At 37.7% G+C, this 23567-nt stretch overlaps 1 protein-coding gene across 34 annotated transcripts in view; it reads left to right on the forward strand.

Annotated features, from left to right (window-relative positions):
• CADPS (calcium dependent secretion activator) overlaps positions 1 to 23567 on the forward strand; it is a 448877-nt gene that overhangs the window by 362024 nt on the left and 63286 nt on the right. For all 34 annotated transcript variants that reach the window (XM_039326616.1, XM_039326619.1, XM_039326630.1 and 31 more), the window contains 3 exons: positions 3380 to 3463; positions 15469 to 15501; positions 21024 to 21131. In XM_039326616.1, coding sequence (XP_039182550.1) covers positions 3380 to 3463; positions 15469 to 15501; positions 21024 to 21131 — 225 coding nt within the window. The remainder of the gene's footprint in view (positions 1 to 3379; positions 3464 to 15468; positions 15502 to 21023; positions 21132 to 23567) is intronic.

The raw sequence follows: 23567 nt of genomic DNA on the forward strand, positions 1-23567 counted from the left end.
CTCTGATTATTCTGTTATTAAAATGTTCACTTTTGGCAATGGTTCTGGTATTTTTAAAGTCAATTTCATGTCCTGTGGCTTTAAGGTGTTGGACCAGGGAAGATGTTGGGTCCTCTTTTTTGACTGAGTTCTTATGTTTTTCAATGCGTGCACTTATTCTTCTGTTGGTTTGTCCGATGTATGTGGTGGGACAAGTGGTGCATGGGATTTCGTATACTCCTTGATTTTCTAATTCAATTTTATCTTTGGGGTTTATAAGGATGGTGGATATTTTTCTGTTTGTGCAGAATGCTGTTTTGATGTTGTGTTTATGGAGGATCTTACTGATTCTGTCTGTGGTGCCTTTTATGTATGGGAGGAGGGCTTTGCCGTTTTCTTGTTCTTTGTCTTGGATTTTAGTGGGGGTTTCTTTTTGGATTAGGTTTGTAATCTTATTTCTATTCTATATATATATATATATTAATATTACCAATTCTTAAAGGAATCCATTGTCCACCATGGGTGCTTTTTTTTCTGGAAACTGGATATAGATATAGGTTTCCGGCAAAAAAAAAATGCATAAATGACAGTCATGCTGCAAATGGCTATAAGTGTGGGCTGGTTGCCAAAATGTGATCATGTGACCATGGTGTTATGTGGGTGCTGGCCATCGGAACTTTGAATCCAAGTTATGCCTTTTTGGGGGGGGGCTAAGTGACTGTTTATAAGTCAAGGACTAACTGTGTTCAATTACAGTTAATGGATCACAATATAGATGTAACTTGTAGTTTTAGATTATATCTTCAAGATTGCTGGTTGTTTGTTCTTCACTGGTCCTTGACAGTCTTAAAATGCTGAGGTTGCTGTGGAGAACCTGACCTCTGAGTGGACATCCCTGATCTTTGGGTGTTCCCCTAAACTTCCCAATACACAAAACTGCACAATTTTTTTCTCCAACTCAAACTACCACTTCTCTCTACCTTCTCACTTGAACACACACTGAATTTTCCATATAAATCCATACAAATCTCTTTGGGTCCCCAAAACTCATGAACTATCAGCTCATTCCAATTACCATGTTTAGGGGAAGCAAGGTTCGCAGCCAAGATAATGAAGCAAGACATTTTACAATTCTGGAAGAAGTTTTATTTGGGATTCCCCCCCCCCCCCCAAATACTGTAGTTCTTGAGGCAGTGTGGCTGACTTTATTCACTTTTACTTTCAGTAGTTTTATACTTACATTCTGCAGTTGTGATGTCTCTTTTCAAAAACTTTAGCAAAAGTATTTGCTTAAGGAACTTTGCTTTCTTTACTGCTTCCTTTAAGCAAGATGGGGGAAAAAATCCCTTCCCATAGGAAGACATTCGTTAATCATAGAGCCACTTAGACTGATTTAGTCAGCCAGAAAAAATCAATAGAAATTGCGAGCCAGAGAGAGTCATATATTTGAAATGGGGAGGTATATAAATTGAAATAGTAAATAAATAAATTTGACAAGTTGTAGATCTCACCTCTTTGGGCATCTCGTCCATGTCCTCAAAATCCACTACCAGTGGTTTATAAAATATTATTTATGACTTTTAAGATTTAGTGTATCCTTTTATTGATTGGATTTAAAGTATATATTCTAGTGTACTGCAGTGTATGTATGTTTTGTAGGCTTGGACCATTTTGTGATATATGTATAATTTTTGTTCCTCTTACTTATTCATTCCCCAGTACTTGGTAATTCCCTCAGTAATTTCACCCTGTCACAAGAGGAAATGGGCCTGGTGTAAATACTAAGATGTTCTAAAACAGTGGTGGCGAACCTGTGGCACGGGTGCCAGAGGCGGCACTCAGAGCCCTCTCTGTGGGCACGCACACCATTGCCCCAGTCCAGTCCTAGCTGGGTTTTATAAAACCTTTTCACTTTAGGCCTCCACCGCCGTGTGCAAAAAATAAAAAGTTTCAATCAATCAATCAATTTCAACTTCTTGTGGGAAAAAAAAGATCTTGCAAAGTTGGAATTGATTGATTGAACTTTTTAGTCCCACCCAGTCTGCCGTTACCACAGCAGCCACGCCCAGCCAATGGGCCACGCCCAGCCAATGGGCCACACCCACCCAGCACCCAACGCTGCATAAATGGGTTTTGGGTTGCAGTTTGGGCACTCGGTCTCTAAAAGGTTCGTCATCATTGTTCTAAAACAATGCATTCTTTATGCTCCTTGTGAATCTTTAATACATTTATTTTAAAGCCATCAAAGAGGAATGCTTGATGAACACCCCCATAATTCAGATCTAGCCATTTGCCATGTCTACCACATTAGTAGAAGTTTATAAATTCTGCCATTACATTGGAATAATGTGGCTGAACTTAATGAAAGTCATGTGGGAGAAAAAGGTAAAAGGGTTCTAGGAAATCAATAAATGTAAGGCTTCTACAACCATCTGTAGAGCAGAAGGCAGTTTTTATATCAGTAATGGCATATACTAATTCTACCAATAAAGAAGAATATTTATAGCTCAGAGTTGAACTGTGAGGTCCTTGATACTCTCTGGGTTTGGTTGTTTTCTTGCCGACATTTCATTACCCAAACTATTGCACTGATGATGTTATCAAGTTTGGATAATGAAATGTCTACAAGGAAATAACCAAACTCAGAGAACAGCAAAGACCCCTCGTATACTAATTCTAATTCCAATCAGGAATTGTTACTGGGAAAAACCATTGCTTGAAAAAATTCTTATACTGGCAAGTATAATCAGGTCATGACAAGCCATTTAATTTCATCAGTGTTTTGCTTTAAAGGTAAAAAAAAAGTTATTTACTTTGTTTATAATTATTAATCTCATAAACTAATAGGTGTTACAAATGCCCCACATTGTCTTCTTCAAAGTCTGTTTATAGTAACAGTTAATCTATGTGCACTTGAACTGATGCCAAAAAAACAGGGTTGACTGTCCTTTGTTTTATGAAGTCATTCCAATTATATGGAACTATTATTAAAGGTCAATTAAATAATCTTATGCAATAATAGCATTAAATGCCAGAAAAACCCATAATAATCAATACGTTCCTTTAATAAGGACATATTGGCTTCTCTTTTGCAATTGATTACTCTATTAATTAGAGAATGAGTATTTTTTTAATCTAAGGGTATCAGTTAACACCCATTTGAGCAATTGTCCTACTTAGAAAACTGAGGATAGATTTATAAAATCCCATTTACACCAATAGACTGCTGGCTTCCTCAGTTGTCATGATTTGATGAAGAAGAGCTTCTTGTCGTGTGTGTGTGTGTGTGTGTGTGTGTGTGTGTGTGTGTGTGCACGCGCGCACATGCAACATGAGAGATTTAGGATTTATTTCTTTTATCTCTGGTTGAAATTTCTCTTTCTTTCTTTCTTTTTTTCAGTTTGTCACCATCCTGGAAGGTGTGCTGGCCAAGCTATCAAGATATGATGAAGGGACCTTGTTTTCTTCTTTCCTCTCATTTACTGTAAGTTGGTTTGCTGACACTTGGAGTTGGAATAAGCTGGAGTACTCTGGCAATCTTTCCTTGTTATTCCCTGACACGTCTCTGAATATGTAGGTAGTCCTCGACTTATGGCCACAATGGAGCCCAAAATTTCTGTTGCTAAGTGAGACAGTTGTTAAATGAGTTTTACCTCCTTTCATGAACTTTCTGGCTGTTAAGTGAATCACTGCAGTTGCCAAGCCATTGACACAGTTTTAATTGAATCTGACTTCCCCGTTGACTTTGTTTGTCAGAAGGTTGGGAAAAGGTGATCACAGGACTCTGGGACATGGCAACTGCCCTAAATATGAACCAGTTGCCCGGTGTCCAAATTTTGATCACATGACCTCAGGGATGCTACAATGGTCGTAAGTGTGAAAAACGGTCACAAGTCCCATTTTCAATGCCGTTGTAACTTTGAACGGTTACTATTGTACGTCGAGGACTAACTGTTGTGCTCAGAAAATAAGAATTAGAAGATCATTGGAGGTCAACATTTGCTTTCAGCTACTTATGATTACCTGGTTTAAAAAAAAAAAGGAGGGGGGGGAGGCAAGACAGGATGGCTCTATTACCAGGGCCAACTGGTGATATTTTCATGCTTGGAGCAAAAGTCTAGGTGGCATTCTTTCCCTATTCAAGAATGTGACTGGAATAATAGCTGATGTAATAGCATCTTCCATTTTTGAGATGTTTGACTGGCTTAAGAAAGATCACATAGCATACAAGTAGACTTCAACTTATGACCAGAATTGAGTTCCAAATTTCTGTTGCTAAGCAAAAGAGTTGTTAAGTGAGCTTTATTGCATTTTACGACCTTTCTTTGCCACAGTTGTAAGTGAATCACTGCAGTTGTTAAGTTAGTAACACGGTCCTTAAGTGAATCCGGCTTCACCATTGACTCTGCTGGTCAGAAGGTCACAAAAGGTGGTCACGTGACCCCAGGACACTGCAAACTTCATAAATAAGAACCGGTTGCTCATGTGATCATGGGAAGGCTGCAACAATTGTATGTGTGAAAAATATTCATGTTACCTCTTTCAGTACCATTGTAACTTCGAACAGTCATTAAACTAATGGTTGTAAGTTGAGGAATACCTTTATGCTGCAGAGAAGAAGGCTTAGGGAGCTTGGGTGAAGTTGGAGGGTAGTCATTGTTGATCTCCAACAGCTACCATCTGGAGGAGGTGCCTCATAGTAGAGCAGAGCAAAGTAGAGCATAGTTGGCAGAACGAAAATATTTGGAGTGCTTATAATAATAGCAAGAGCACTTAGACTTATATACCACTTGATAGTGCTTTATAACCCTCTATAAACAGTTTATACAGTCATCATATTGCCCCCAACAATCTGAGTCCTCATTTTACCAACCTTGGAAGGATAGCAATAGCAATAGCACTTAGATTTATATACCACTTCACAGTGCTTTACAACCCTCTCTAAGCAGTTTACAGAATCAGCCTATTGCCCCCAACAATCTGGGTCCTCATTTTACCCACCTCGGAAAGATGGATGGCTGAGTCAACCTTGAGCCGGTGAGAATTGAACTGCTGGCAATTGGCAGGATTAGCCTGCAGTACTGCATTCTAACCACTGTGCCATCACACCTCTTATGTGACTTGGAGAAGTTTAAAAAACTGGGCAGAGGGGAATCTGGGATGGGCAAGAAAGTAGAATACAAGAAGAACTGATTGAAAATCATGGGGGAAAGATCCAAGTTCAGAGAGCACCAAGAATTCAAGTGCTGTAAATGGGGCTTTATGTGGTGTATGGATATAGTTGGGTGATGTACAGGTAGTCCTTGACTTACCACTACAATTGAGCTCAAAATTTCCATTACTAAGTGAGGCAGTTCTTAAGTGAGTTGCACCTCATTTTGCAACCTTTTTCCCCACAGTTGTTAAGCAAATTGCTGCAGTTATTAAATGAACCTGGCTTTCCCCATTGTCGAAGGCCAACTAGGAAGGTTACAAATGGTAATCACAGGATCTCAAAGCAGTGCAACTATCATAAATATATGCTAGTTGCCAAGCACCCGAATTTAGATCATGTGACCATGGGATGCTGCAATGGTCACAAGTGTGAAAACCAGTCATAACTCACTTTTTTCAATACTGTTGTAACTTTGAACAGTCACTGAGCGAATGGTTGTCACTTAAGCCACTGTACTGTGGGTCTGCATTATTTTACCTTACGTTATAGTCTAATTAATTTGGATTCTTTATTCACTGCCTTTCAAGGTACATGTTAAATGGCTTTAAAATATAACTAAAAGAAGCAATCAAGATGAAAAATAAAACTCCATTAAATCTGGCAAAACCAACGTTTCTTTATTGCTGCATACTATCGTGGAGAATTTTGCAGAGAGAAAAAATAGAGCCACATAAGCTCATTCAAACTAATTTCAAATTAATCCAGCCATTATCTTAGAATTTCTGCCCCCACCAAGGGAAAATTGCAACTTAATTTTTGAAACTAATCCAAGTGGTCTTAGGAAGAGCATCTGCTGCCATTTCCTTCCCTGCATGCCAGGTTAAGATTGATTAAGAGAATAAAATGGCTATTGAATGTTTTCTTTCTCAAGTCCAAAGAAAAGAGTAGAGTCTAATTTTTCAAGTTCGAGACGTATAGCTTGCATGCCCATTCTCCGCTTCTGGTCCCTCTGTTCTGTTCCGTGGCACAACGAAATAAAAATATCGACATCAGAAGAGGAATAGATATTCTACTACTGTCACTGAAAGCCGCCCTTGCTGCATTTCACATAATCATAAAACTGCATATCAGAATTAGGAGACATTTCCACAGAACTAAAAGCAATAAAGAATGCAGCTGAAGGAAAAGATATTGCCACTTAAAATTAGAGACATAACCTACTGAAAGGTCACTGAGATGAAAATATCTTTGTGTGTTAAGGAAAGAAACACCGAGAGAAAACCTAATGAACGTCAGCCAGCAATTTCATTTCTCCAATTTCAACGTCCGATTTCAATCTGAGTTAAAAAATAAGGTATTGGATGGTTAAGCTTGCTTTTTCTTGGAGATAATTAGCAGCAAGAGATATAGAAGTGCTCCTTTTGAAAGTTTGGAATTAACAGCATCATCTCTACTAAACTATTTTCTCTGGATCCAGTTTCTTCCTCTCTGGTATCCCATAATATTTTCTGAATGGTGATAAAGGGATATCCCAGTGTGGCGCAGATGGGTCAATGCAGTGCAGTGTAAAAAAAAAAAAAAAAAAGGTGCCGGAACTCACACACATCATACAACCTGCCTTGCCTACCCTACAAGGTTCCATCCAAAAAAGGTGCCGGAACTCCATTCTGGTCGTTCTATGACAAAAAAAAGCCCTGGGTCAATGAATTTGGAGACCATCAAACCAGTTCTTAATTCAGGGAGATAATCCAAAAACCTAGGATGCTTTGGCCTTTGCTGATCAACACAGCAACTACCAATTAGTGTGAGTTGCACAGCCTGACCTTCAATTTCTACATCTAGGCATTATGAAAGATATTTTTTTTAAGCCTACATGTGATGCCAAACCAAGAACTTAAAACACTGCTGGCAGACATGCCTATAGAAGTTGGGAGTTGTCGTATGCAAGTCCTTGATACCCTAGTCATTGAAAATCACTGTAATTTTAGAGGCAGTTCTATCCCATACTTCAGAATCGAAATAACGTCATTGACCAACATTTTAAGTTTGTTGAAGTGACTCTTACAACAACATACAGTACCTCATCTTTCCACCAGGAAACAGTATATGAATGCTAACAAATAGTAATGAGAGTAGATCGGGTTACTAGGACTACTGAGTGACTAAGCGTGGCTATAATCCAGCATTCTTGGATTGCCTGTAGATGTTGTAACTCTTGTAGATCCAGTGGGGTTCATTTTTCTGGAAGATCCCATAAAGCAAGCAGCAGAAAATGCACTTCTCCTGAGTGAGGTATGTTTCATATAAACTCTGTAGGACCATTTAAGGGTTTCTTAATTATGGATGCATGTTCAGAATAGCCACAGATATTTCTAATGACTTCAACAACACCCACATATTATAGATCCATTGCAATATATGCCCATGAGAACAGCTGCACCATGACAATTGATGACTATATAACTTACACAATAATGTGTAACTGAAGAGTTCAAAGACTTCTGAAAAGGAATGAAATCCAACCTATAACATCAGCAGTGTATCAGCAAACTATAATAGGATGACCCAAAAAATTGTTCAGATTTTCAAGATTGCTTTGCAACAGACGTTTGGAGAAAATGTCATATTGAATCAAAACTTTTCAGACTTCTTGTTCTTTCTATTGCAACACAGTGTATCCAACACACAAAGCACCAACAATATTGCTTTAGTTAAACCTTACATTCCAGGCTGTGCCTTCTGAAGCCTAATTCAAGAAGAAGCATTCAGGACAAGCAAGCAAGTTTGTCATGCAGCAAGTTCAGCAATCCTCTCAGGCAGAAAGATAACAATTTCTATTGGGTTGGCAAAAGACTATAAAGAAGAACCAGACTGATAAAAAAAAAACAAATGGTCTTCTCTCTTGTATCATAGAAACTGCTCCTCATAATATATGGAGACACATATTGATGAGCTAGAGATAAGAAATAATAGTTTGCAGAATCAATCTAGAGAGACATACAAGTGATAGTTGCTCCAGAGCAGGGGTCTTCAAACTTGGCCCTTTTATGACTCATGGACTTCAACATGCCTGGTTGAGGAATTCTGGGAGTTGAAGTCCACAAGTCATAAAAAGGCCAAGTTTGAAGACCCCTGCTCCAGAGTCACCAGTAGCTTTGGACACACCAAACATTCTTGTTCGTGATAACAAACCTTACCCAATTTATATATAAAAACCACTACATTGTGTAGATTGCATCTTGGCAGAGAAAGGTGTAGGGACTGAGTCTTTCTTAATAAGTATGCCTGTGACAGCTAATTAATTATGTTGGTTTGCCTGTATATTTTGTATTTTTTCCAAATTCATCAGAGTTAGTTCTTATAGAAGTTTCAGTAAAGTAAGCTACATCTACCCATGAATCAAGCATCTTTTGTTTAATTGGTAGAAAAGACACAATAGCAATAGTAGAAATAGAAATAGCAATCATCATCCTCAAAGGTCATCAAACCATCTCTTTTATTGTCCAGTATATTAATTAATCTAATATGAAAGTCACAGAAAATGTATGCAGACGTCAATAGCATAAGATTTTCAGCTCTTACTTTATTTTGTGCCTTGCAATAGGCACATATATCCCACGTACTAAAAAAAAAATCATGTCCCAATGAACTTTCTAATCTTTTCTTTTAACCTTCAAGCTGGATGTTTCAGCACTTCTGGAAAGCATTTTACAGAAGCAAAATATGTCTGCTGAACCTTGTGAGTAGCAGTTTTAGTTTTAATGCACGACATGTGGAGCTTCTCTCCAGATATCGTGCGACACTTGAACACTAAACACTAATTTTGATAGATTTCATTGCAAACAAAGAGACCACATCCTACAACATGAAGACACTTGTGAAAATAGCCATTCCAATTTAGTTGCCTCATTAAGAGAAGTGTTGCCTCTGCTGCAAGCACATTTTGTAAACCAGAACATAAATGTTAATAAACAGGGTCCAGAACCAGAATTGAACACTGAATGAGATATTGGTTAATATATTTACATTAGACTATTTACCCTGTTGAGTTGGAATGGGTAGCTTGTTTTAATTTATCCAGAAATAAGAGAAAGAGAGAGGGGGGGGGATGAGGCATGTGGTCTTACAACTTTTTTAACACCCACTAAACTATGATTTAGCACTGAACCATTGAATGGGTCCCCCCAAAAAGATGTTATTGAGAAATATCCCATACATTGATGATATTATTCCTAAAAAAAGCTGAACGTGTTAGCTTAATTCTCATAGTTATCTTGGCAAATAATCAGAAATTATGCTACTGCTATCTAGTCAGTCTTCTATTATAAAGGTAAATATATAATTTGATAATGGAGGGAAAATGTAGCTAGAGCATTTTTTTAAAAAAATTCAAAACAAGCAGCTTTCTACCAAGTTCTTTCATCAAACATTGTTCAGTTTCTTAGAAAATGACATGTCACCAGGGCTCTTATGACAAGTCGTTTTATCACCTAGTAGGATACCTTCATTTTCAATCCTTGCTGTGAAATCTATCTTAAAATTAATACATCAGTTTTCCTAATAGCATTCGCACTAACCACATCATTATAAAGTACTTCCTGGGTGTTTTTTTTTCTCCTTTCTGTATGAGACATCATTCCATATTTGGTTGATAGCTGAAGAAAGATGCTTTTTAAAGTCAGTGATGTTCCTTGGATCAAGCAGTCCAGTTATTAAATAGGTATCTTTGCCTACAAAATGAATTACACCAAGCTTATGACACCTGCCAAGGATCCATTTAATCTGAAGAGTCTTTTCTATTTGAAGAGGGAAAAAAATGATTTCCTACATTAATTAAACCAGAGAATGGATTTTACCCTTGGGAGAGGGTACAAGCAATCTTATTTTTGTGCTGTACAAATTGTTGCCATAAACTGAGAAATTTCATGGGAAAGAAATCACATTGTTCCCAAAGTGCTGCAGCCTAGCCAAAAAAAAAAATGGAAATCACACGACACCTGGCATGTGGAAACTGCCATCCATCTAACCAAAGTTTGCGTTGAAGAAAAACAAGCAGTTGTGGTTGATTGGTTGTTGTTGTTGTTTTAAAGTTTGTAGAGGCAATTGACAAGGGAATATGGAGCACATACTAAATTATTGCTGTATTTTATCTTTTATCCATATTTATCATGACAAATATTTATTTCATTTTGCTGTTATTTCAGGTCAGGGTTATTCATTAACCAATTTATAGTATCTTCTGACTTTATTTTAACTAAGGAATAAGCAGTGCATTCTTATGACCACTACAATAGCTAATACAGTACTGTACATGCATTGATGACATAATTTAGTTCATTCTATTACTAGGATATCTAATTTGTACTTAGGATCAAGAAACTTTCACCAAGTTCACCAGCTTTATCTCTTTGGGTCCTGTCTCCTCTTCTTAGCCCTCTTTTCCATTTTGTTTGATGATTTTTGCTGACGAATTGGATGGTGCAGAAAGGGCAAAATATTAAATAGCTAATTAATGAAAATCAGCTGAATAGTGTGAATGGAAATCCTGACTGCAGGATCTTTTAGGATGTTGGAATGATTTTTTGCACTTGTTAAGTCAATCATGAGGTGCTTACTTAGAGAATTACAAACATCTAAACTTGCCTATGGACTTTCCATGAATATCTGAGGTTAAAGTGCAGATTATGGCAGTCAACAACCTGTCTTTTGCCCAAATGGAATTGTACTACTGAGCCTAATCTCGACAGCAGCAAACGTATAGTTCTGTGTAAATTTTTGCCACTATGCCAGTAAGTTTTTGTAAACAATGTCAGTTTGCTCACACTTGGGCTGAAGTCTTTATTCTTTCAACTTGAATGGATAATGTAATCCTCACATGAAGAGGTGGATCTGTGAGAGGAGCCAGGCATCTGTGTTGTCTTTAAACAATTTTACCTGGAGTTTTAGAAATATTTAGAAGCAGGTGAGTATTTTAAAACCCAAACAAGGGTCGTGTTCAGTGATGTATTCTAATTAAATGCATATTTGTTTCAGAAATTCACAGCCTTGCAGATGGAATGCATTCTGGTACCCTCATCAAAGGGCCTCTCTGTCCATCTGGAAGCTGTTCAGTTAACTGTGTTCATTCAGAATTGCATTGAAATCTACACACACACACACACACAAACACACAAACACATACACACACATATATTTGGATGCCAGCTGCAGAAATAGCCCAGTTGTATATATTACTTAACAGGGAAAGGAGCAGAAACAGCTTTTGGCATTGTCAGACACACACACACACACACACACACACACACACACACCCCAAAAATGGACAAGTTAGCACAGGCAGTTTTGCTCCTTGCTTTCAGAAAGGTGCATTAGATGGGGGGGGAGCCATATACCTCAGAGCTCCTGGGATACTGGGCATGCCAAGACTAATTCTCACATATAATCAGATGCTCCCTTACTCCAGATAATCGTCCTGAATGTCTCATGGCATGCATTCGCATGGAAGAATCCGATGTGCAAAACCCCAGTAAAGCATCACTCGCTACACAGATGCTTTTGCTGCTGCTATTTTCACAATCACAGCTGCCCTTTTTGAAGCCACACGGCTCACAGAAATCCCAGTGTGGTACTGACAAGTAGGATTCTTTCACAACTGTTTTTCACATACTGTTTCTCGGCGTAATTTTGTGGGTGATAAGGAGGTAAATAAAAAGCATCCAGTTCTCAGGTATAAATCCCAGCTCAGCTCAAGTGAGATACCGCTTATGCCGTGTTGCATTGATTTAGTTTTATTTAAGTCCTGCGTTTAGGAAATAGCGATGGTGTTCTTTACAAATGAAATAGGCAATGTAATCACTGCAAATTTGTATACAATCTGGAATGTTTCTTAAGGGCTCCACATCTTCTTTGCAGCCTATTTGGAATATTGTAAAGCCTAGTATTTCTTTTGTCAGGAGCTCTGATTCCCATTATAACAAATAATAGGGACGTCATTCATCTAACATTGCAAAGGCCATATAATAAATTGGTGTTCTTTCATTTACTAACCTATCCTTTGATTGGTTTAAAGGCATGCTTAATGCATGTGCTGTTTTGTATTTTTTTTCCCTGTGAATAATTTCATTTTCTTTAATTAACATTTATTTCTCAATGCATCCCAAGCATATGTCAAACACTGCAGATGCCTTCAGATTGATGGGATATGAACAATAGTTTATTGTCCATAATTGGTTTGTGAGGTAGCCTCTAGATTGCAGATGCTACATTGAACAGAATGAACATGCATGGACCAAAACTGGCTTTGGTTGCACTGGTGACATACTGGCCAAAATGAGCCCAATCTCATCAACATAGTCCTTACCAATAGTAGAAAATGCTGCATCTAGCAGAGGTATGACTAAGGCTAGTATTTTAGGATAGCCCTTTACATCTTCCTAAAAAGCATTAAACAAAAGTCTTGGTTGACTAAGACTTGTGATAGGTGGCAGAGGTGAATATATGTGGGGCCCATCTCATGATGGCCATGGGGTGAAGATCATTTGGGGTGATCATCTGGTGATGACCATGGAATGCAGAAGATTCTAATTTGTCATGCAGTGAAGGTTGTCTGAACATGTGATTTAGTTGATAAATACATACAGGGAAGTGAAGATATTATTTTGATTATGAACAACAAATTTTGCAGAAAGTATGAACTGGTGTTATCTAAGTTGTTGTGGATATCCATTGATAGATGCAAGTAGCACTTTGGTGAATGGAAGAACCACATATGAATTTTAGGGGGGAATTGTAAACTTTCTGAATGAATGGGATTCAGAAATTATTCTCATGCATAACCTGGTTGAATGGGTGGGAACAAAACAAGAAAATGCAAAAAAAAGTGATCCAGCCATTTATAGTCACTAGTGCAGTGGTTCTCAACCTGTGCCTTGTTTGGCAACCATTTCACGGGGGTTGCCAAACAAGGCTGTCCGCCATTTTTTCCCCTTTTCTTTGGCCACGCCCCTGGCACCCGGTGATGTATAAGTGGTTGGGGGTCACCACAACATGGGGAACTGTATTATGGGGTCGCGGCATTAGAAAGGTTGAGAACCACTGCACTAGAGAATAGTGACAGATACATACTGTATCTGCTTAGAAAAAGATCAGTTTGTTTTGAACATGTGAATTAAGCATAAATCTCTTCAGGTGAGAGTATGAATATGTATCTAAAAGCACAATTAAACTGATGGAAGATTGAATTAAGGAAGGAAAAGGGATGTTGACAGATTCTGACAGTCCATGTTTTGGTAAAGTTAAGAGCTTGAGAGAAAAATGGATATAGAAGACAATGGTGAGCAACTGGAGGAAAAGAAAGGATGAATCTTGAGTGGGCATATTATTAGTAAGTAGATTAATCTCCCAACAGAATACATTTAACAGACTCTAAGGTGAAATGGGAGCTGCTTGGAACAGAGTTTTTAAAAAAGTATGTGTCCCAGAGAAAGTTCAGTTATATGAACTGGAAATTAGAAAAATGACATGTGTTGGGAAAAATAAAGGGTAGCAGAATTGTAAAAAATGCATTAAAGAGAATGCTTGCTTCAAAAATTAGAATTAGAAAAAGATATGTTTAGAGAGAAAAAGATAGGTGCAAGGAATATCATCAAAAGTTAAGAAACAAGCATGAAAATACAGACCAATTTTGATGTACAGTATGTCAAGAGAAACATAATAGTAAGATGAGTGTGGTGAGAATAGATGCTTCAGATTTGTATCTGGAACAGAGACAGGGTAAAATGAATGGATGTGGGTTGATCATAAAAGTAAGTGAATGGTATGAAAGAATTACACTTGGGCAGTTTGATCGTATCTAGAAAATTAATGAGGATTGAATTATGGAATAAATATGTGAAAGTACGTGAATAGGAAAAGAGAGGAACAGGAAGATTGGGGAAATGCTGGTTGGATAGAATGCAACCAATGGTGGATAAAAATAGTAGAAACAAGGATGGTTGGCAAGAATAAAAAGCATGGATGTCATGGAAGGTTGGGCAAAGAGGGTAAATGACAAAAAAGTGTATCATTATATCAACTTTTGTACTTGCATCAAATTTTCATATATAGGTACATGAGGGGTGGAGCTTGCATTATGACAGTGATGGCGAACCTTTTAGAGACCGAGTGCCCAAACTGCAACCCAAAACCCACTTATGAATCGTCGGGTGCTGGGTGGGTGTGGCCCATTGGGTGGGCATGATCCATTGGGTGGGTGTGGCCCATTGGGTGGCCGTGGCCCACTGGGTGGGCATGGCTGCAGTGGTAACAGCAGACTGGGTGGGATTAAAAAGTTCAATCAACCAATTCCAACTTTGCAAGATCTTTTTTTTCCCCATGAGAAGTTGAAATTGACTGATTGATTGAACCTCTTTTTTTTTGCACACGGCGGCAGAGGCCTAAAGCGAAAAGGTTTTATAAAACCCAACTGAAGGCCTAGGATTGGGACGATGGTGCGCGTGCCCACAGAGAGGGCTCTGAGTGCCACCTTTGGCACCTGTGCCATAGGTTTGCCACCACTGCATTATGTTGTCACAATGCACATTTCATCATCTCAATAAAATCTCAACACTGCAGGCACCCATGGTAGAAATACAGGTAGTCCTCAACTTACAACAATTTGCTTAGTGACCATTTGAAGTTACAATGGCACTGAAAAAAGTGACTTATGACCATATTTCACACTTATGACCATTGCAACTTCCCCATGGTCATGTGATTTACATTCAGATGCTTGACGACTGACTTACATTTATGACAGTTGCAGTGTCCTGGGGTCATGTGATCACTTTTTGCAACCTTCTGACAAGCAAAGTCAGAATCTGGGAAACCAGATTCACTTAACAACCGTCTTACTAATTTTACAACTCCAGTGACTCACTTAACAAATGTGACAAGAAAAGTCATAAATTGTGGGCAAAACTCATTTAACCAATGTTTCACTAAGCAACATAAATTTTGGGCTCAATTGTGATTCTAACTCAAGGATTACCTGTATCTGGAGTGGTATAGTTAATGGTGTTGGTGTAAATTAGATACAATTGTATTTCCTTTTCCTCTCTTAATGCCTTTATCCCTTCAATTCATAAATTCTTACTCCATTTCTGAACTTTGCACAAGGCAGCTTACTTCAAAAGGGAATCACATGTTGGATATATATGTGTATATGTGCCTACCATATAAATTAAACTTGTCATTTGTTATTTTCTAACAATGCTGCAAGTACCATAATTTGTTTCCTATATTATTTTATAGTGTAAAAGTAACAAATTTTAATGTCTGCTGTGTTTCTATTTTAGGTGAAAGCAGCTTCCAAATACGTGGATGTGCCTGTAAGCTTTATTTAAATATAGCACTCTTTTTTTTTTCTCCCACCCTCTTTGTAATAGAAGTGATGCCTCTTTACAATGATTACAGTGATTGGCTGTTCTCTTAATCAGTGATCATAATGGGGCATTTTAATCAAACGTTTATGAGAGCTTATCCTTTCTGGATCTTTCTCAGTGATCTTTGTAAAGTCTGGTTATCTGTCAAATAAAGCATATGTTAAAAATAAGTGTTATGCGGTGAAAATATGGAACAAAGATTATGAAAATTTGCAATGTCTTTCATTATAGCTATATAGACACAGTCACTTTGTAAATTATCTGTCCCAGATCACAAAACATGATCACTCCTCTTTGAGATGTGGAATAACTTATAAGGACCAGTACAAATTGGCTGTAACCTGGCCTTTTTGCTGAACAGAGACCTCAGGAAGGAGATCAGAATAAGCAGAGTTTATAATGCAGTGTCAGAGACTCTAGGAAGTTCCTGCTGAATCATATTGTCATTCTCAACATCTTGAAGTAGTGAAGATTTCCAAGGTTGACATGGAGGCAGGCTAATTATGGGATCAGCATAGGCCATAGAGGAAAAGGCATGTGAGGTCAAAGAAGGAAAGAGGAAGGTAATTCTTCATTTTGGATGGAAAGAACATTCCTGTGTAAAAATCTAGGCAGAGGGTAAGAATGCAGATGTGGGAATCCTCAAGTTCCTAACAAGGAACAGCAACTCAATTAGTCTTTCAAAACCAGAGAAACTGGCACTAGATCGATTCTCATTGTTATTACTGGGTACAAATCTGATGGGCCTCTTTCTTTGCCTTGGGTTTTGTGCCCTTTCTCCAAGGAGTGACCAAGTAATTGGAGAGGCCCTGAAATACAGTAAAGCCTGACATAACATTGTTTGGATTGAATAAAAGCTCTGCATCAGAATTCAGAATGAGCAGGTGCTCAGATGTTTAAAGTAGACAAACAAAGCTAGAATGAGTGGGCTGAAATGGAATTATGTTTGTTTTACATTCCACAGCAAACAGTTCCAACAGCTTGTTTTACTGTTGCACAATGAAATAATTATCACGGTTACTATTATTATTAATATATTATACCACTATATTATTACTATATTAGTATTATTTATTTATCAATCACATTGCTATCCCATCATTTTCAAAAAACAACTCTTAGCTATAAGTTTCCATACAAGGGAGGAGGAGGAGGAGGAAGAAGAGGAGGAGGAAGAGGAGGAAGAGGAGGAGGAGGAGGAGGAAAAGAAGGAAGAGGAAGAGGAGGAATTTCTGAACTGTTGCAAAGTCTTGGTACAGATCAAAAGGAAAGCATTAATTAATGAACAACTTAATCACCAATCCAATAAATTAAATATTTACAACTAAGACAAGCACAACATCCATACATACTGAAAGGAACACTCTACAATACAGCAGACTCTATATTCAATCCAAAGCCAATATATCCTAAAAGCTACCTACCTTAGTAAGAGTAGAATAAAATAACTTTTTCAAAGGCCATCCAACTTTCCCAGAGGTAAAGTAGAAGAGGGAGCTGATTTCAGAGTTGCTGGGCCATCTCCAAAGACTTGGGGAATGAGGAAAGAAAGACAATGGTGCCTAGAGAAATGTGAGGAACAAGCATATTGTAGGGAGTGAATAAGGGGGGACTGTAACGGTATGTAAGAAAGACCTTGGGAGCCTGGGCAAAGAGACACTGCCAAGGGAACAGACAAATAAGAGATAGCATAGCCCACAGATGGATAGTAGATAGGGCAAGAAGCTCAGAAAAGACCTTTCCTAGTTTCTCAGACTGTAAAGCAGATGTGTATGGAGGAGTGTACTTTCATGCTTACAAGAGTGATGTCAACCACACAGGGTAAACCAGATAGGAATCACAACCACATGAGCTAATTCTACTTTCTTGAAAAGCTACATTGATAGAATCATGCAAGTATGAATTTCTCTCTGTCTCCTTTACAGCCCAGTCTTGAACATGTTAACTGTCATTTTAATATTTATTTTCCTAAAAGTTGGCCAGCCTTTTAACTTTAAGGCAAAAATAATTTTTGAGGGGAATATGGCAAATGGTAGATAAGCGGTATATACACTATATAGTATATATATATATTAAAGACCATGTTGAAGACTTTTCTACAGAAAAAAACTTTATTATTCCTTTTTTTTAAAAAAAAGGTGCTGCAGCCCTTTATTTAGAGCTTGGATTAGAATGAAAAGAGTCCTCGAAGATCTCAAGCAAAGCACTTTACATATCTGAAATTAACATTTAAATTAAGTTAAAGTGCAAGTTAAATTAAGTTTAAGTTGGAGTCGGGGATTATAATGGTTAAAGCAGGAGACAATTGCAGGCATTTGATTTTGAGGATTTACAGATAAGAGCCCCTGCTCTAAATTTTCATTTCCAAATTGTGTGTATATATATTTATCTGTGTTTATTAAGATAAATTATATAGACAGTGGCTGAGTGTAAAAGTTCCTTCAATATATCTTTACGGAAAAAAGACAGGAAAAAAGTTACACATATTTTATATGCCTTTATTTTATATTTTCACTTGTCCTAAATGTTGATTTTTATTGTATAATATTACATATTTGTTCATCTAAAATATGTCCTGCAGACTCATAAAGCCCAGTGAGATATTCTTGATATTATCCTATTTTAGCTTCACAACCACTCTTTAAAGTAATGTGAGATGGAAGCCCCTCCACTGAACATTACAAAGAAGCAAAGTTTGGCAGCCATTTTCCTCTAATTCAATCTCATTTTTTTCCCCTGGTGCAATACAATAGTACTGGGTGGGATACATCTTGCAGGGGGGGAAAAACATCTTAACTTATCAATTAACTAATATTAATAATTGCTTTGCATACAAGGAAGGAAGGTAGAATGAAAAATACCAGAACACCATGGCTTAGGCATGTTAAAATCACATTTCCAATATTGCCATTTTTCTAGATCAGCAGATTTTTTAAAATGACAATAAAGACTTCTCTTCCTGTAATATCAAAAATCCTCCCCTTTATGTATGCATAGATGCAGAAATCTTTTCCCTAAAGAGGAAAACAAGAAGAAAGTAGTAGAGAATCACCGCTAGATTTATTTTATTTTATTTTTAATACCATCCATCTCCCTTACAAGATGAGTCTAGACAGTTTATCATTACTCCTTGGATTTACAGCAATCTTTAGGTTAGCTATACCATTCCATCTGCCCTGACATTTTACCTTTTGAATTGCCAATATTATTAAAGAGAAACTCTCCCCCACCCTACCAACATACATACCAACACACACAAACAAAACTCTTTGCAGAAAGAAGCACGCTGCAGCCAAAATTGGGCCGTTACAATTTAGTCAAAAGCTTTGCTCTCTTATACCAACCAACCAACTATCCTCCTGTCTAATTCTGGAAAGTTGGTTGTTTGGAATTAAATAGTTGTAGCACTAATCCATTTTATTGCATTACAACCTTACAACAAGCAGTTCACTTGCTGAAAATTGCCTTGAAACAAATATCACCATCATATTGTACTGTATATTGTTCTCATTGTTGTTGCTGTTTTTTAAATTAATACCTTGTCATGTTTCAATAGGTGTTAAAAATGTTACTGACATTTTAGAGCCAATCATTGCCCTTTGCTTGATAATTGTATTTCTGTTATATACACAAACATGTACACACACACACACACACACACACACACAGAGAGAGAGAGAGAGAGAGAGAGAGAGAGAGAGAGAGAGAGAGAGAGAGAGAGAGAGAGAGAGAGAGAGATGCAAAAATGTGCATACGCACACGCACACCAAGATATGCACACACCTTCTTCTGCTTCTCAAACTTCCTAATTTTCACCCAGGAAATGGGTGTTAACTAACTTCAATTTACAGTGGATGACAATCACATTTCATAGAGAAATGATACTTTGTGATCTGCAGTAAAACACAGTAATAAAAGTAATGACACCCGTTATTAAGAAACTTCCCATGCACCACCAGCATTTAAGGTTTGTGTGGCTGCATTTATAATGACTCTTATTTTAGCATTTTAATGGGTTTCCTTTGAGATGAGTTTGATTCCATTATATCAAAGCGTGTAACTTACTTAGTGATTGGTTTTTTTCCCCCCCCAAATTATTTCCCTTATTAGCTTTTGGTGAGCGTAATACAAACTGTCATAATCGTCACATATCTTGCAAACTGTAAATTCAGATTTAAGGGACTTTGGTGTGTGGCAGCGCCACAGGGATGGCAGGAGATGAATGGAGCAGTTTTATATTTGCTTACTCAAAAGGCAATCTTGCTGTTTTCAATCGGACTTATTCCCACATGGAAGGTTGCAAATGCACTAGAAATACATTTATGGTACAATCTGACCCAAATTAGCTAGAATTAAAGGTTTGTTACCTTCATTGGGCTAATGTAAAGTATCACATTTCCATCAGCAACAATACATTGGCAACCTATATCTATCACTTGAATGTTTTTGCTGATTTTAACAGGTGGGAAATAGATTTGGGGGGGAAATAAAATATAGCGATAACTCCAAACAATATTTTATTTTTAAATATATATGTTTGATTGGATACTCAAAACTGAATATAAATATTATCAAAAACCTTGTTGGAGGTTAAATAGGTCAGATAAGTAGAAATAGTTGGGTTTTTTTGTATATAATATTGATGTTTTAACCTGGAGAGAGGAATTGCTCTGGCATTTCCCCTGGACCGCATCCGGAGTGAGAAGATAGGAGGAAGGGGAGAAGTAAGTAGGAAGGTTGAGGAGAAGGAGGAGAGGGGGAGAGTGAGAAAGAAGAGGGAAAGAGGGAAGTGAGAGAAGAGGCTAGAGGGTGGATGCGGTTTGGGGGGAAATGGGTGAGCAATACCGAAAGTTGTCTGTATAAATTTACTTTATTCTTTATCTGAAGTATTCTTTATGAATGTAATGAAAAATTGAAAATAAAAAATCTTTTACAAAAAAAACCAAAACCTTTGGCACATTAAATGTCTATGGAGATTCTCAAAACGTCTTCAAAGAGAAACAAGACAGTCCAGTTGCCTCTTGAAAAGGCACCTTTGGGACTTTGGCACATTAGATTTGAATAGGCCTGAAGGTTCCCTTTTTAATGTTAGAGTAGAGAGGATTTTTCTTGGAGAAGATGATTCTAAAGAGGTGACAATGAAGCCACATGGGTTGTTGTTGTGCTAATTAGGTCAGGAAGAGAAGGAAGGCGTGAGAGAGACAGAAAAAAAGATTTGAACTATGCAAGCCAATACTTAGGTGCTTTAGCTACCTGCTACACACAGCAGAAAGATTTTATTGATTCCCAAATAAGTCTTAATGTGTCAACTAGAATAGGTCCCTCAGCCATAATGTGAAGGGAATTAGAAAAAGGAGAATACAGCGAAGGATGCTTACCACTGAATAAGCCGACTGTCTTGTTCATGCTTCTTCCTTCCCTTTTTCCTTTTTAATTTCCTTTCCATCTCACTCTTTTTCTCCATACAGAAACCAGGGATGGATGTTGCTGACGCCTACGTGACCTTCGTTCGCCATTCTCAGGACATTCTGCGTGATAAGGTCAATGAGGAGATGTATATAGAAAGGTTATTTGATGTAAGTAAATGCCCCCTCCATCTTGGAGATAACAAGAGGGAGACCGGCAAAATGTGACAAAATGAGACAGGAGGATAAGTCACATTTTGAGAGAAATGATGAATGATAATAGTCTCTTTTTTTCTTTTTTGTTGTTTTCTCTTTAATTTTGAAGGAAATTTCTGTTTTTTTTTCTTTTTTTCTTGTTTGAGTGATACTCAACCTATCTGCTACTTGTCTGCTCTAATGCCTTTCTCCAAGCTTCTCTGACTTACTTTCCCTCTGTTTAGATTTTAACATAAGAGCGCATTAAATCAATTTTTATCACTCTGACATAAGAATGTATCCATCATTTTTCTTAGCCTTAAAGTCTTGTTTCCCAACTGGGAGAGAAAGCGAACACTCAGAAAAAGTGCATTTGTGATCTGATTGCAAGTAAAACTTTTTTCTGAAGGACCAGCAGCTTTACCCATGATTCGACCCATTTTTTTCAAAAATTAAAAATGAACATACATCAGTAGTAGTAGTAGTAGTAATAGTAGTAATAGTAGTAGTAGTAGTAGTAGTAGTAGTAGTAGTAGTAGTAGTAGTAGTAGTAATATTCTTATTAATAGATACAATTGTGATTTTGAATATAGTTGTATGGCTTTCGATTAAAAATTAGTTTGAAAATATTGGAATGTTTCTGTATCCATTTTCCAATCTGAATATGTAAGGTTAATTTTGAGGTTGGATGCGATTCCAGCTGTGAAAGAGGACTGTAGCACCCAGTTATTTTAAAGGGTTATCTAAGATTTTATTTGAATGTCATGCATTTTTTAGTTTCTTTGTCTTTCTGATGCTTTTTTTCTCTAGAATACTTTTTTTTTTTTTTTTGTCCTGGCAGTAATTGTATAGCCTAGCATTTCAACTTACGGCAGGTGGTTAAATATTCTTGCTCCCGTCACTTGTTAGGAATGCATGTTTCTTTGTGTATGTGTTTGTGCAAATTGTACAACAGCTGCCTTTGTCTTTGCTCTCCTACCTCTCCATGCTCTAAGTTCTCTACCCTCCTCTGTGTTCTGGTATCCCAATTTGAACACCTTCAGATTCTCTGCAGGTTTGTTTTACCTCTTTTCTTGCTTACATTGGATTGAAAAGCTGTGTGTCTGCCATGTCCCAAAATTTTCCAAATTCCTCTTATGATTGAGTCTCATCTTTATTCCCATTTTCCTTCCCACTGAAGCCTCTTCCAACTGCGCAATTCTCTTTCTTCAGTCCTCCTTTCCCCATGAGATTAAAATGGAACTTATCTCCCATGTCAAATGTTTTATCACATTATATCAAGTGGCATGAGTTGGAGTCAAATAATCTTCCTGTGTATATCTACTAGCATGACCCATATCCACCGAGAATGCCTCATTCATGCATAAAGCCCTCCAGAGATTCCTTTCCTCTTAAGAGAATTTAAATGTGAGACGCAAATCACCTTTCCACTTGAGGCAGCCCTTTTCTCTTGGTTATACATTTGTTAGCACTCTCTCCATCACTGTAAAAATTCTCCAGTTAGCAATATATCTCCAGGGATTGTTCTTTTCAGGGGTAGCCTTTGCACTGAACATTTTCCAGTGTGTATCTCAGCCAATTGCCCTGAACCCCTCAAATGGAATAAGTATCACAATCATATCACTATCAAGAATGGAACGGAACAGAACAGAACAGAACAGAACAGAATAGAATAGAATAGAATAGAATAGTTGGAAGGGGCATAATAACATAATAATAGAGTTGGAAGGGACGTTGGAGGGCTTCTAGTGCAAGCTCCTGCTCGAGCAAGAAAACCTATACCAGTGATGGTGAACCTTTTAGAGACCAAGTGCCCAAACTGCAACCCAAAACCCACTTATGCATCGTCGGGTGCCGGGTGGGTGTGGCCCATTGGCTGGGTGGGGCCCATTGGGTGGGCATGGCCTATTGGGTGGGCATGGCTGTGGTGGTAATGGCAAACTGGGTGGGACTAAAGAGTTCAATCAATCAATTCCAACTTTGCAAGATCCTTTTTTCCCCGTGAGAAGTTGAAATTGACTGATTGATTGAACCTTTTTTTTTTTTTTTGCACATGGCGGTGGAGGCCTAAAGCAAAAAGGTTTTATAAAACCCAGCTGAAAGCCTAGGACTGGGGCAACGGTATGCGTGCCCACAGAGAGGGCTCTGAGTGCCGCCTCTGGCACCTGTGCCATAGGTTTGCCACCACTGCCCTATACCATTTCAGACAAATGGCTATCCAATCTCTTCTTAAAAATATTAATAAATTTATTAATAAATGAGTTTTAACACCCTCTTGGCAGAACAGGAACTGTATAACAAAAAGCAGTTTGAAGCACATCTATAAACCATACAGACCCCATAGGAGGTCTGTATACACTGGACAACACCTGGGCTCGAGCCACAACTTTGGAGGAACATTTCCAAAAAGTG

Source organism: Crotalus tigris, unplaced genomic scaffold (genome assembly GCF_016545835.1).
Source record: "Crotalus tigris isolate CLP2741 ecotype Arizona unplaced genomic scaffold, ASM1654583v1 scf7180000024342.5246164, whole genome shotgun sequence".
NCBI classification, from domain to species: domain Eukaryota; kingdom Metazoa; phylum Chordata; class Lepidosauria; order Squamata; family Viperidae; genus Crotalus; species Crotalus tigris.